The sequence below is a fragment of the Dipodomys merriami genome, unplaced genomic scaffold (assembly GCF_024711535.1).
Source record: "Dipodomys merriami isolate MVZ:Mamm:240054 unplaced genomic scaffold, mDipMer1.0.p SCAF_7, whole genome shotgun sequence".
Classification (NCBI taxonomy): domain Eukaryota; kingdom Metazoa; phylum Chordata; class Mammalia; order Rodentia; family Heteromyidae; genus Dipodomys; species Dipodomys merriami.
This window is the reverse complement of record NW_027206290.1, coordinates 38,291,203-38,304,681: the sequence shown is the minus strand read 5'-3', so window position 1 is coordinate 38,304,681 and position 13,479 is coordinate 38,291,203. Positions and strand designations below refer to the sequence as shown.

Below are 13,479 nucleotides of genomic sequence, written 5' to 3'. Positions count from 1 at the left end.
AAGGAGAGGAGTCAAGGAAATACAGGCAATGGATTTTTTAATATCTATATAAAAAATAACGAGCAATTTACAGATCTTTCTCTAAGCAGAACTTCAGTGTACATATATATATGCATATATATATATATATATATATAAAGATACTGTACATATATAAACATTTACACCAGGACATCCATGTCTGCGCTGCAGCTGGAGTGGCGTCTACCTGCACAGGGCTAGGCTATGCAGAGATAAGAGCTGCATTATGACAAGCCACATCACGGTTAAGAAGAAAGGTACGACCCACGTCACTAATTGTGGGCTATAGAGAACTAAAGTCAGCATTTATCAAGCCTCTTGGTTTCGCTCTATTCAGTGAGTAGTGAGCCTCACTTTGGGACATGTGTGCCAGCTACAGGTGGGTGCTACATGGGGTTTCACAGGCAGACTTGAGGGAAGGACGGGACACAGTTCTCACAACAGCACAAACCCAGGGTGACAACACACCTTCGAGCCCCTGGACCAGTTGCCCTGGGATGCCTGCATGTGTACAGGGGGAGTGCCGCCGCAGGGATGGAATCCGGCCCGGCAGCGGGGCTGGAGACTATCCACTTCCAACACAGCAGTGGGAAAGGATCTGGGAAGGCATGTGAGCTGAGCAGACACTCTGTCTTCCTCTTGTGTTTGAGCAGCTGAGGATCAAGGCCTGGCTGGCCCAGACTCTGCCCAGATGGCTGGCTTTCTCTTCAGCCAGCAAGCTGTGTGTAGTCTGGCTGGTTTCATAATTGCTGCACACTTTTTGCGCCCTATTTTGGCTCTTCATATATGCAGTAAAGCTTACGTGTTTAGTAGAACGACCAATTGTCCAGACATGGTGAGCACTCGTTGCGTCCTGTGGCTTCACAGTGACTGAGGCTGGCAGAGGTTGGAACACCATGGCCTGCAAAGACGTAAGTCCTAACGCCCCATCTGTCCTACTGAAAACAAAAAAGCCCTAACAGGACATTGCTTTCCTTTAAAATAGGGCTTTGGGGTTCTGTTTTAAACTGGGGTACCATCTGCACCTGTTAGAAGAGGCAGCTGTCATCGTTAATGATGGGTCACACCTCTTCTTGAGGACTGTGAACATGCAACATGCTATTGCACCACCCCAACTTCACCACTGAGCACAGAACAGACACGGGCAGCAGGTGACATGGCACAAAAACAGCACTGGTGGTAACCACAGACTAGAACGTGTCACCACGCTGTCTGGCGAGGCTGCCCGGGGGAGGCGCTGAGCAGTGCCAAAGGTCCTGCGTGCGGCCCAAGTGGATGCTCAAATTAAAATGTGCTCGGGTATTCTAACTTGTGGAAAACTGCTTTTGGAAATGCTTTTTTGTGAGAAGATAACGACTTGGGTCACGGCTGCTTCTCAGCCACACCTGCAGCCCCTGTGGCTCTGTTAGCGCCTGGCACCTTCCAGGGCCCTGGGGTTATGGGCATTTTCCGAGTGCCCTCCTGGCCCTGGTCGGCCACCGCTGCCTCTCTCCCTCTCTGAGTGTCCTGACTGAGCGCCGTCCTCTCCTCTAACGTTTGGAGGCTCCCTCCTGGCTTCTCTCTACTGGAACTCCTTTCTCTAGAGGCTGCCTGCCCTTCCGTTCCCTCTTCAGGCTCTGCCCCACTAGCAGTGCTCAAGGTCTTTTTGGCCGACTTGGCCTCTATTCTCTTGCTCTTACTCTCTGGAGACCTGGCTCTGTTTGTCCCCAGTGGACTTGGCTTCAGATCTTTCCTGCTGGCACCAGCTTTCTCTCTTGCAGCAGAGAGCTGTTCTGCCCTGTCACCAGCCCTGCTCACATCTAGGGATTTGGTTCCAGCACCTGACAGTTCGTGCGGCTTCTTGGGGCTGGAGGAGCGCGCCCTGCTTTTCCTGCCATGGCCGTGGCCCTGTCCAGAGGCCGCCCTGGCGCCCACCTGGCCTTTACTCTCCCCTTTCCTAGGGCTGAGTGAGCCGTCTCTGGGTCTCCCTTTGAGGCCATCTTTCTGAGGACTGGGACTCTTCCCCAGATGCTCCTCTGGATGTTGGTTAGCTGACTTTTTGGGACTTGCAGATCTGCCTCGTGGCATTCCACCGTCTTCTACCTTTAGGAGATACTTCTTGTCACCGTGGTGTGGACCTCTCCTGTTCACAGTTTTCTGGAGAGGAGGCTGATGCATTAGTTCCGGCTGGTGCTCATGTGAAGTGCTTTTCTTCTCGGGGCCGGCGTCCTTCAGCTCTGCCTCTCCACATGCGGGAGCGGTGTGTGGAGAGGAGGGGCACGGAGGCTGCTCCTCGTAGATCACACTGAGAGACGGAGGGCTACTCGTGTCCCCGTCACCTACAGAAGGGTCCAGGGTGACAGTGTTACATTTGGAAGCAGAACCGGGCACAAGCCCCTTAAACTGAACGGATGCATGTTTACATATCTCTCTGTGAAGCAGACATGGGCAGACACTGGAGAACATGTGCTGATAAATTGCTGACATATGTAAACACTTCATTTTATAATTATGTATAATTAATGAGCTAAGTAATGTGTGATCTGTGAATTATTTGTAGAGCCAAAGCAGAAAGTTATAAGAAATGATAATAAAATTGGACTAAACTATCTTGTTCACAAGGTTTACAACTAGGGTATTACCAATGGATATATCCTTAAGAGATATGTCAAAATCATTAATAAATATGAACAACTTCCATGAATATTTGTAAGCATTTTTCTTGAGCTATGCTGGCCAAATTCAATGCCAAAGGAGACTTGAGAAGTGAGAAGGTAGAAACAGATGCATATAAAGGCATCATTTTTAATTAACAAGAAAACAAAAGGAGGAAATGATTTATAAGACATGCAAATTTACCAAGTCTTTTTAAGGAAAGACCAAGAAAAGCCCTGAAAGCCTTAATGTTGCTCAGGTTTCACGTAGGAGCACAGACCGGAAGGAGCCAAACCTGAAGGAGGAAGAGAAAAAGCCTAGGACTATGTGGAAACAATGAGCGTGGTGAGCAAAGATGTCCCCGGAATGCATGGCTCTCAAGCAGACGGCAGAAGGCAAAACAGAATCACAAGCTGGAAGGGGATGGGATGGCAGGAAGTCATGTCCACACTTGCCCTAGAAGGCCTGGGCTGGGGCAGACAGGACCAATGCCAAGGGACTACAGGATTGCCTTTCACTTCTAGCGTGATGCACTCAAAAGACAGTCCAAACTACACGACGAAGCCAAGGAAGCTGGAGTTGGTGCAGGAGTACAGACCTGGTCTCTGGTCCAGCTCTGTGCCTCTAGGGCTAGAGCAGCCTGCTTTTACAAGTAACAGGGATTCCTGAATTTCTTATGAAAACTTGTCATTAAGAGGCAAACTGGTCTTATTGTAAGGAAATAAACTTTTTTGGTACTGTGTAACTAGCCATGGAACAGAGAAGCTGGGAGATTCCTACCAGTTTACTGCGGCATTTGAATTGCTTGCCTGTCTTACAGGCAGATACTTTTACATGAAATGCCGTTTTAATAGATAGCCGCTGGAAGCCCCTTGTTGAGTTATACACAGCAGCTGCCTGGTGTTGGTGGCGCCTGCCTTTGAGTTGGCTATAGACTGTCCCCCGCCAACCCTAGCACATCTCAGTGCTGCACAGCCCCGCTCACCATGGTCAGGAATCAGGCCGGATCCTGGCCTCAGGAGAAGAAGCACTTTATTTCCTCCAGCCTGTATGAGCTCGATGGCTCGAGTGTGGGTGATGCCTTGTGTGGGTTCCCCATTGATTTCCACAATCTGGTCACCGACCTAGAAAGGACAGAAACAGTCACGTGCAGCTGCCCCCCTCGAGTTCCCACACAGAAGCAGTCTCACCTCAACGTGCTGCATGCCCATGTCCACCAGAGACAAGGCGGAACATTAGGAAGGGATAAAGTATGCCTTATTTACCCCACAGAGATCCTTTGTGGGAAGCTTTTATATGGCTAACAAGTCAGTTATCTGACGATACTGGAATCATGAGTCCAATTCTAAGTTTTTCATGGCAGGTGCAAAAGAAAGGCCTTTGGCTCTACCCCTGGCACCTCAGAAAAGAAAGCAGAGGTTTTCTATGAAAAGTGAAGCAGTAGAAGAGGTGAGGTTTCTACAAACCAAACAACACCAATTTCTGCAGTGTGCCTTTGAACCAGAGGTGCTGTACTGAAGTCTAGAGACAGGCTTGGACCCCAGTCCCACTCGGTGCTGTCTCTGTCTAGACACCCAGCTGGGCGGAAGATTTAGTCTCACATTCTACAAAAATGAAACTTGGGGAATAGGTCAATAGCAGAACTTGTCTAAAACTAATTATTAGCTGGACACCAGACGCTCACAACTGTAGCTACTTAGGAGGCTGAGATCTGAGGATCGCATTTCAAAGTCTGAGAGATTCATCTCCAATTAACCACCAAAAAGCCAGAAATGGAGCTCTGGCTGAAGTGGTAGAGCACTAGTCCTGAGCAAAAAAGCTCAGGGACAGCGCCCAGGTTTAAGTTCCAGGACCACCACACATGCATGCCCATACTTTCTGAGTTTGAAGACACAATATTGCATTTCTCACTTATATGTGTAATTCAGACTTACAAATAATGACAAGTGTGAAAGGGAGACTTGGGGAGGAGATGGAGAAGGACTCAGTGAGGGGTGGATGTTGCCAGAGTACATGAAAACAAGGAAACACATCAAAAGACTTGACAAGGACTGGGAAGAGGGAAAAAGTAATGAAAGAGGCGCTGAGTTTGATCAAAACGTATGTTGTTGAGTATTACAATGTTCTTTGTACAATTTATGTTAGTAAAAATTAAAATCTACCTCATGGTGACATGCAGCTGAAGGGTATCGGCCTCAAACAAGAACAGAATAATGGAAGATGACTGCAATTCGCAAAAGCAAATAGTGCGGGTGTTTTAAAGAGCTTACTATAATTTCCTGGCTCTGCTCCTTTTTCAATCTCTGGGCCTGCTTTCTTCACAGTTAAATGGGGATATACTAGCACCTAACTCCTGGGGTGACTGGGAGACTGAACTGAGTCCCAATGACTGCCCACCAGCCACAGATGAGTGCTGTCAAATGTATTACTAGCACTGTATACAATACGCCACACTGTATACAATGCACAATTTTCACATGCTCTATGAAAGAGAAAACAGTGTCTCAGTGCAGATGTAGGGCGACGTGCTCCGGTCTTGAAATGGAGGTAGGAGGCCCTCGGAGACAAGGCCAGGAGACTACCTGTTACCAGGCAGCACAACTAAAACAGTCTTTGGAGATGGGACTTCAGGGGTGGCTGGCTGGCTCATTACAGAGGGAGCTCTTTGACTTGCACAGCCCCAGGATTCTGCAAGGAAACCCTGCCACAGGCAGTGAGCATCCCTATGTGTAGGATGTACATCTCCTGACACAGTCCAGCTTCAGGTACTCATTCAGTTATGGCAACAGCAAACAGACCGAGGCAAATGAATGAAAAGAACTTAAACACCAACGGAAATATGACAACACTAGCAGGCTGGAGAAAAGTGACAGTATTTGACAGTAGAACATGCTTTGAGTGTTTTCTTCTAAACATAATCGAAGTATTTTGTTCATTTTAGAAACATTCCTAGCCCTATACCATTTTTATTTTGGTCTAAAAGAAAAAATGCAGGGCTGGGAGTGTGGCTCAGTGGTAGAGTGCTTGCCTAGCATGCATGAAGCCCAGAGTTCAATTCCTCAGTACCACATACACAGAAAAAACTGGAAGTGGCGCTGTGACTCAAGATGATAGTGTTAGCCTTGAGCAAAAGCAGCTCAGTTCAAGTCCCAGGTCTGGCAAAAAATAAATAAAAATAAAATGCAAATCAAGCTGTAGTTGAACAGATTTACCACCAGGTGTCAGTTTTGTTTAACTTTAGAATTGGTTTTAAGATAAGCCCTCAGGTTTGGGTACGGGGGTTCTGGACTGCACAACACTGACGTTTTAGTCTAAAAACTAAAAATGTAGTAAGAATACAATGGGGAAAACATCTTTTGACAAATTGAGAATGAGCACTCAAGTTCAGTTTTGCATTAAAAAATAAGATGAGGTAAAGATGGCAGAGAAGAAAGAACAGAGAAATGGTAGTGGAGAGAGGAGAAGCAGGAGGGTGAAAAGAGAAGGCAGATGCACCCGTCTTCTCCACTAAGGGCTCCAATAGTGCTGCCGCTGCCCAGCTCTATCTGGCTATGAGATCCACGTTCCTGTCTGCCCCATCTGCTTGACTGTTTCTGCTTCACTCACTGTAGGCCTCAGAGCTCTGGCTGGTCCACTGCTCTCTAAGGTCTCCCGGCCTGGCCTGTGAGCAGCACATGCAACCACACTGACTATCCCACCCCAACTCAAGTGCCATGTGCCTGCCACGCTGGTGTGTGTGTGCGTGTGCGTGTGCGTGTGTGTGCGTGTGTGTGTAGAGTTCTGAGGTGTGGAGGGTTTTCTACTCCAGTGTCTATTCAACCCCAGACCCCAGTCTTCTCAATCACCAATCCTTTTGGGACATTGTCTCTACTCGCCCTCTTCTAACATGGATGCCAGGTCATTTTGAGGAAGGATGGTATCTTCCCAGCTCTTTTAAGACCAGGCACAAAACTTTGTAAGCGACATGTTTGTAAGTAGAGTGGGTGAGGAGTGAGTGCAGCCACCCACACGTCCCTAGCTCCCCATCCTCCACACACCCAGGCATCCTCACAAGCTAGAGAGAAGAAAGCCTCTTCCCTAGTGACTGAGGAGCCTGTCTAGAACATCCTGCCTTTATGTACAGCCCACCTGGTTATCAGTGAGTTAACTATTTTGTAAAGTGAAGCCTACAGTTTTTTTGCATGTATTTTAATTTTTTTTTGTTGTTGTGAAAACTGTAAAAAGAAAAGGAAATATAAGACATAAGAAGTGAAAAGACCTTCCATGCTCCTGACTGGCAGAATTAATATGAAAATGGCAATATTGCCTAACACACATCTCTATTAAAATCCCAGCATCATTTTTTCAGTGAGATAGAGAAAACAATCCAAAAATTCACATGGAATCATAAAATGCCCCAAATTGTAAAAGCAGGGAAAGCAGTGCTGTAGATATAACACTACCAAACTTTACACTCTACCACAGAGCTATAGTAATGACAGTAGCTTGGTAGTGGCACAGAAACAGGTCTGAGGACCAATTGAAGAGAAGAGAGGAACCAGAATAAACCCACGGATAGCCATCCATCTAATATTGGATAAGGAAAGTAAAACTATAGGCCATTAGAAAAACAGCCTGTTTAACAAATGGTTCCGGGAAAAGTGGATACCCACAGGCAGAAAACTGAAACTGGACATCTATCACCTGGCTGGGGCATCAGTTCAATGGAAACCATGAAACCATCATAGGAAGGAGTGAGGGCTCCTTGGCACAGAAAAGATCTAAGAGTACAGCAAACCAAAGAAAAGACTTGATATTTATCAAATCTCATTTTGGAGACTACATCAAACTCAAAAGTTTCTGCATGGTAAAGGACATAGCCAACAAGTTAAGACAACCTACAAAATGGGAGGTTTTGCCAGGTGCCGGTGGCTCATACCTATCATTACCTAGCTCCTCAGGAGGCTGAGATCTGAGGATCATGGTTCAAAACCAGCCCGGGCAGGAAAGTCTTTTTTTTTTTTTTTTTTTGGTCAGTCGTGGGGCTTGGGCGCTGTCCCTGTGCTCTTCAGCTCAAGGCGAGCACTCTACCACTTGAGCCACGGCACCACTTCCGGTTTTCTGGTGGTTTATTGGAGATAAGAGTTTCATGGACTTTCCTGCCCAGGCTGGCTTTGAACTGCGATCCTCAGATCCTGAGTAGCTAGGATTACAGGCCTCTGAGCCACTGGCACCCGGTGAAAGGTTATGAGAATTTGTTGTTGTTGTTGGTCGGTCATGGGGGATTGAACTCTGGGCCTGGGGGCTGTCCCTCAGCTCTTCAGCTCAAGGTGAGCGCTCTACCACTTGAGCCACAGCACCACTTCAGTTTCTGGTGGTTTATTGGAGATAAGAGTCTCATGGAAGTAGTGCTGTGGCTCAAGCGGTAGAGTACTTGCTTTGAGCTGAAGAGCTGAGGGACAGTGCCCAGGCCCAGAGTTCAAGCCCCACGATTGTCAAAAACAACAACAGGAGGTTTTTGCCAGCTACACATTAGACAGTGGCCTAATATCACGAATATAGAGAGAATTTAAAATCCTTGCCAGGTGCCAGCAGCTCATGCTTATATAGCTACTCAGGAGGCTGAGATCTGAGGATCGTAGTTCAAAGCCAGCTCATGCAGGAAAGTCCATAAGACTCATCTCCAGTTAAGCACCAAAGAATCTATAAGTGGAGCTGTGGTTCAAGTGTAAGCTTGTTCCCCCCATTCCAGAAAGCAGTGTGGAGGCTCCTCAAAAAATTAAACATAGAACTATTCCATTCACTCCAAAAGACGCAAACCAGGCTACAGTAAAGCATGTTCATTGCAACACTATTCACCGTAGTTAAGATATGGAATCAGCCCAGAAGCCTCTCAATGGACAAATGGATCAAGAAAATCCGGTATATACACAATGGGATTTTACTCATCCATAAGTAAGAATGACATTGTACCATTTATAAAGAAAGGAAAAGAAGAGGGGGATGTGGCCAATAATTCAATGTGTATCCTACAAAATTGAGAAGAGGGAAGGGGTGGGTGAATGTTGAAGATGCATTGTACTCATGTTTTGTTAACCAGCAACTCTCTGTACAACTACTGAAAGATAATTTCTTAAAAAATGCACAAAATGACTCCATTTTGGAGATTAAAAAAAAAAAAAGGTGGAGTGGGGGAGTGGCTCACAGGCTTGAGCCTGAGTCTTTCCACTGTAAGCCCAACAGGCAGCCAGGATGGACACACCTATTACTCTTGGAAGGAACTGAAGATTCTTTTTTGTTTTATTTTTCTCAAGACTTTAATGAAATGGAAATGAATTTTTCTTATCAAGGAAGAAAGTGCTTTCTGTGTGAGGCTGTCCTGGTACTGCGTGCAGGAGGGAGCCACGAAACTACTGGGAAGACAGGTGGTTTAGGTTTTACGGAAGGGAGAATCCTGCTCCTAGATTCAGGCTTCCATTCACTTTAAACCATTTATTTTCAGATGCCTGCAGTCCACTCACGTGAATCCTGCCGTCTCTGATGGCAGGCCCGTCCTCAGCAAGGCGGAGGATGAATAGCCCCATGTTGTACTCCTTCCCGCCTCGGAGGCTGAAGCCAAAGCCCCGAGGGCCTCGCTCCAGTTCCACGGGGCAGCAGCCGAGGCTCTGGAAGAGAGAGGTGAAGAGGAGGCAGTTCTCAAGTACTGTTCTGTCTACACCGTGAAGGACAGCCTTGATAGCTTGGAAAATCAATTTAGTCTCTCTACGCACATGGCTACAGCATAAACAAATATGCAAGCTTTGGTTGGAGGATAACTTGCACTTTACAAACAGGGCAGAAATGTCTTCTCGTTGGTTAATGTGCAACAGAACCCTTAGAGAACAGTAGAAAGTGCTCCCTTTAAAAGGATTAAGTGAGATTTTCCTGAAAAACAAGCAAAAAAACCAAAGGCCTCCACTGTGATCAGCCCTGGCCTCAGGTTCTTGCAAGTATCTAATCAGCATTCAAATTCCTCTTCCTCTAGGGTAAACTTTTCTCTCACTCTTTATGTCCTCTCACAGAAGTAAACCAAGCAAATACTAAGCACAAAGCAGGTTTACACATGTAACCAAAGTTCACCTGTCTGCGTGTGCGTGTGAGCGCAGCATGGGGATGTATACCTGACTGTGCCGGCCACCCACCACCGAGATCACGGCAGTGTCGGGCTGCGCAAGGTGCTTGTGGTCGGACCACGAGTGTCTGTAGGAGACGGGCCCGTCCTTTCCACCTTCTCCTTCCAAGGCCATTCTGGAAGAGAGAAATCAGGCACTGACTGAACAGAGAAAATGAAAAACAGTTTGGAAAAGTAGATTTCATTTTGTTTCTCCTCAAGTGTCCCCTTGACAATCTCCATCTGAACTCTGCTGGCAAGACAGGCCACTTAGAACTGGGATGATGAACTCAGCAACCCCATTTGCTTCATAGTGTACTGGTGCGGTATCTCTCAACAGCTGTGCTTACATAGCTGAAGCAGACTCTGGGCAGCTAAGTGTGCCCTCATCACCAAGAGAAATGGCTCTCCTGTAGCCAAGAGATGCCTAGGCAGATGCTGAGCTTCTGGAAATCTAGACTTTGTTCTATGACCAATATTTTCAATAAAAGAATTATGTAGAAAAAGTGTCCGGCTCTGCTCAAGTGGTCTGAGAAGACACTTGGGCTTCCCCAACCCATACTAGGTGGCCACAAGTAGCAGAGCTGGAGGCTGCTGTCATGCTCAGACACTGCCCGTGGCTGTGCATGCTGGGAGGGAGGCCGCTGGAGTGGCGGCACAGCAAAGGTTCAGGAGGGAATGTCCCGGCAGCTGGCTTCCACACAGCTGCAGGGGCGGTGGGGAGCAGGGAGGTGGAGGAAACCCTTAAACCCACGAAGCCCACCTGTCTACAGGCGGGTGACGGGCCTGTGCCTGCCCCACAGGTCTGTGCTGCAGAGCTGGGCTTTGTCTGGCGGAGCTCGTTCCTGATGGTGGGCCGTGATGCTCTGGTGATGAGAAAACAGAGGAGATCAAAACATGCACAGAAGCCATGCATGCCATGCACGGTGGTGCACACCGAAAGCAGGGCATGTAGGAAGAAGATTTCAAGTCCAGGCCAACTTGGACAATGTTTGTGGGACCCTGACTCAAAAAAGAAAACAAAATACAAAGGGCTGGAGGCATGGCTCAAGAGTGGAGTGCCGGCTGAGCACAGATGGCCCTGAGTTAAGCCCGGGCATGGAACAGCAGCGCTGGGGGCTCACGCCTGTCGTCCTCGCTCTTCAGGAGGCTGGGGACAGTGGCCAGGCCTGGGCAGGAAAGTCTGAGATTCTTACCTACACTTTTAACCACCAGAAAGCTGGAGGCGGCTCAAGTGGCAGAGCACTGGCCTTGAGCACAAAAAGTCAGGGACCACGCCCAGGCCCAGAGTTCAAGCCTCAGGACTGGCACCAAATAGAAAAAAAAAAAAGGAAAGTTAAAAATCAAGTAATACAAGCTGGGTGGTGTTCACCTGTCGTCCCAGCACTTGAAGGCTGAGGTGGGAGGATGTCTTGTGCTCAGGAATTCAAGACCAGCAAGGCTCACAATACCCATGAGAGGTAGGGGAGTGGGAGAGAGGGACAGGCATGCACAGAAGAGGAGGCGGGGAGGGGAAGAGAGAGGGAGGGGCGCAAAGAAGGAAAGACCAATGATCGAGAAGCTGATGGGGAAATACGATCATGTATAATAACACTGCTGTATGAGGAATTTTTACATCAAAGATGGCTCCTTTACAATTTTGTTTTGATCCCACTAGTTTCGCAAGGTCAGGAGAAAACAAGAGGAGCACTACATAATTACTTAGCGATCACAAACAAGGAATTGTGCTGACGCAAAACATCTCTAATTGGAGACTTTCACTGATTAAAAGGCAGCAAGGCAAGCCCCTTCCTGAGCTGCCGGTTTGCGTTTGACGCTCTATTTGCTCGTTGTCCCCCAGTCCGTTGGGAAAGCTGCCCAGAGTGAAGTCCTGTGCCCGACAAGGCTCAGGATCAACAGCGCCTTCCTCTGAGCTGTTTAATGGATCTTCTGTCACTCAAGCTGAGGCCCACGGCATTTATTAAGAAAATTATGGGGGCTGGGAAGGTGGCTCAGTGGTAGAGCACTTGCCTTGCATGCCTGAGGCCCTGGGTTCAGTTCCTCAGCACCACATAAGCAAAAAGAAAAAAGCCGGAAGTGGCGCTGTGGCTCAAGTGGTAGAGTGCTAGCCTTGAGCTGAAGAGCTGAGGGACAGCGCCCAGGCCCAGAGTTCAGGCCCCACGACTAGACCCCCCCAAAAAACCAAAAACCCCAAAACCAGATCTGAACAGAATTTGTAAGCAAGCTTTCCATTCTTCACATAAATAAAGGGCGGGCCCTGGCTAGCGGGAGACCTTAGGATAAGCTGTCTTGAAAGCTCATTGGTTGGAGAAGGCAAACAAGGAGACCCAGGGCACAGGAGCGGGTGGCTGTGGGGATTTCCAAGACCAGCTTTCGGAAAGGCAGGGCGCTACTGTTCCTCACCCTCTTCCGCAACGACCACGGTCAGTGTGACCGTGACTCCGGCATCTTTGATCAGCTGCACAATGCTGTCATGGGAGAGCTCAACGATGGACTGCCCATTCACTGCAGAAATACGATCGCCAACTCTCAGTTCTCCACAGCGGTCTGCCGGGCTTCCTTCTATGACACGGCCAATTTTGTGAGGAATAACTGTGGGAAAGAACCCCCCAGTTGTTCAGTTATGTATGAAATCTGCTCCTGTTGGACTTATCATTATTGTTACTATTTAAAAGTTCAACACAACAACATCAAAGAAAACTCTTTAGCAAGTGCCAGGTGCCAGTGGGTATGTCTGTCATCCTAGCTAATGGGGAGGCTGGGATTGGAGGATTAAGGTTTGAAGCCAGCCCAGGCAGGAAATGCCATGAAACTCATCTCCAGTTAACCAGCAAAAAGCCAAAAGTGGCTCAAGTGATAGAGCGTCAGCCTTGAGAAAAAAAAGCTCAGGGAAAGCAGTCAGACCCTGAGTTCAAGCCCCGAGGCCAGCACAAAAAGAAATAAAAAACGGCCTAGAATCAGCACAGGTCTGTGTCTCATCTAAGTGCAATTGCATCTGAGTCACCATCCACTGACCGCAGGCGGAGTTCCGATCTACACCTAGACGCTTACCAGAGACCTTGTTCTGACTTCTCTCCTAAGGCCACTGAGTTTACCCCTCGATGGGAGCCAGGATGTGCCCAGGATGGCTGGGCACTGTTCAGGGGCAGCCGGGGAAAGGGCAGATGATGCACAGAAGAGTAAGAATCCCATAAAGGCCCAAGTGGGAAGGGGACAGCTTCTCAAAGACCTCAGGGTAGCAAGGGGCCTGATAACAGCATCTTTCCTTCTGTGGTGTCAGGGACGCCATTCTCTGAGGGCAGACTGTGAGGACCACCCAGGCCTTGCCCAAGGCCTCTCTTCCTCCTCTTCCTCTTTCGGCAGTACTGGGGTTGGAGCAGAGCAGGCTCTCTTCCACTTGAGCCAGGGCTCCAGTCCTCCACCTCTGGTCCCGTCTGTTTGTCATTACCACCAGTCCCGACTGTCTTTCCCCCATCGTCTCTGCCTTTAGGAGGTCCTTATTGTAGGCTTGCCCAGCTGCTTGGCTACTCCCACTGGTAACTCCACTTGCTGCCTTTACACGTCACCATTCTAATTTCCTGGCGATCTCACAGATAATAACAGCTCATAGATCTGACATTTCACTGTTTGTAACTAGCCATTAGAGTTACATCACATCTTTAACTGCTTTAGAAGCTGTTGCAGTAAGACTCCGG

At 48.1% G+C, this 13,479-nt stretch overlaps 1 protein-coding gene across 2 annotated transcripts in view; it reads right to left on the bottom strand.

Moving 5' to 3' along the window:
• Positions 1-20: 20 nt before the first annotated feature.
• Positions 21-13,479, bottom strand: part of Magi3 (membrane associated guanylate kinase, WW and PDZ domain containing 3) — a 154,407-nt gene continuing 140,948 nt past the window's right edge. The window contains exons 16-22 of one of the 2 annotated variants that reach the window (XM_070006370.1): positions 12,188-12,376; positions 10,548-10,650; positions 9,795-9,921; positions 9,156-9,299; positions 3,641-3,779; positions 2,860-2,950; positions 2,254-2,339 (exon numbers count right to left, since the gene is read on the bottom strand). In XM_070006370.1, the coding sequence (XP_069862471.1) occupies positions 2,901-2,950; positions 3,641-3,779; positions 9,156-9,299; positions 9,795-9,921; positions 10,548-10,650; positions 12,188-12,376 (752 nt within the window). In that variant the 3' untranslated portion in view covers positions 2,254-2,339; positions 2,860-2,900. Of the gene's footprint in view, positions 2,340-2,859; positions 2,951-3,640; positions 3,780-9,155; positions 9,300-9,794; positions 9,922-10,547; positions 10,651-12,187; positions 12,377-13,479 lie in introns of both variants that reach the window. The other variant, XM_070006369.1, reaches the window with a different exon arrangement.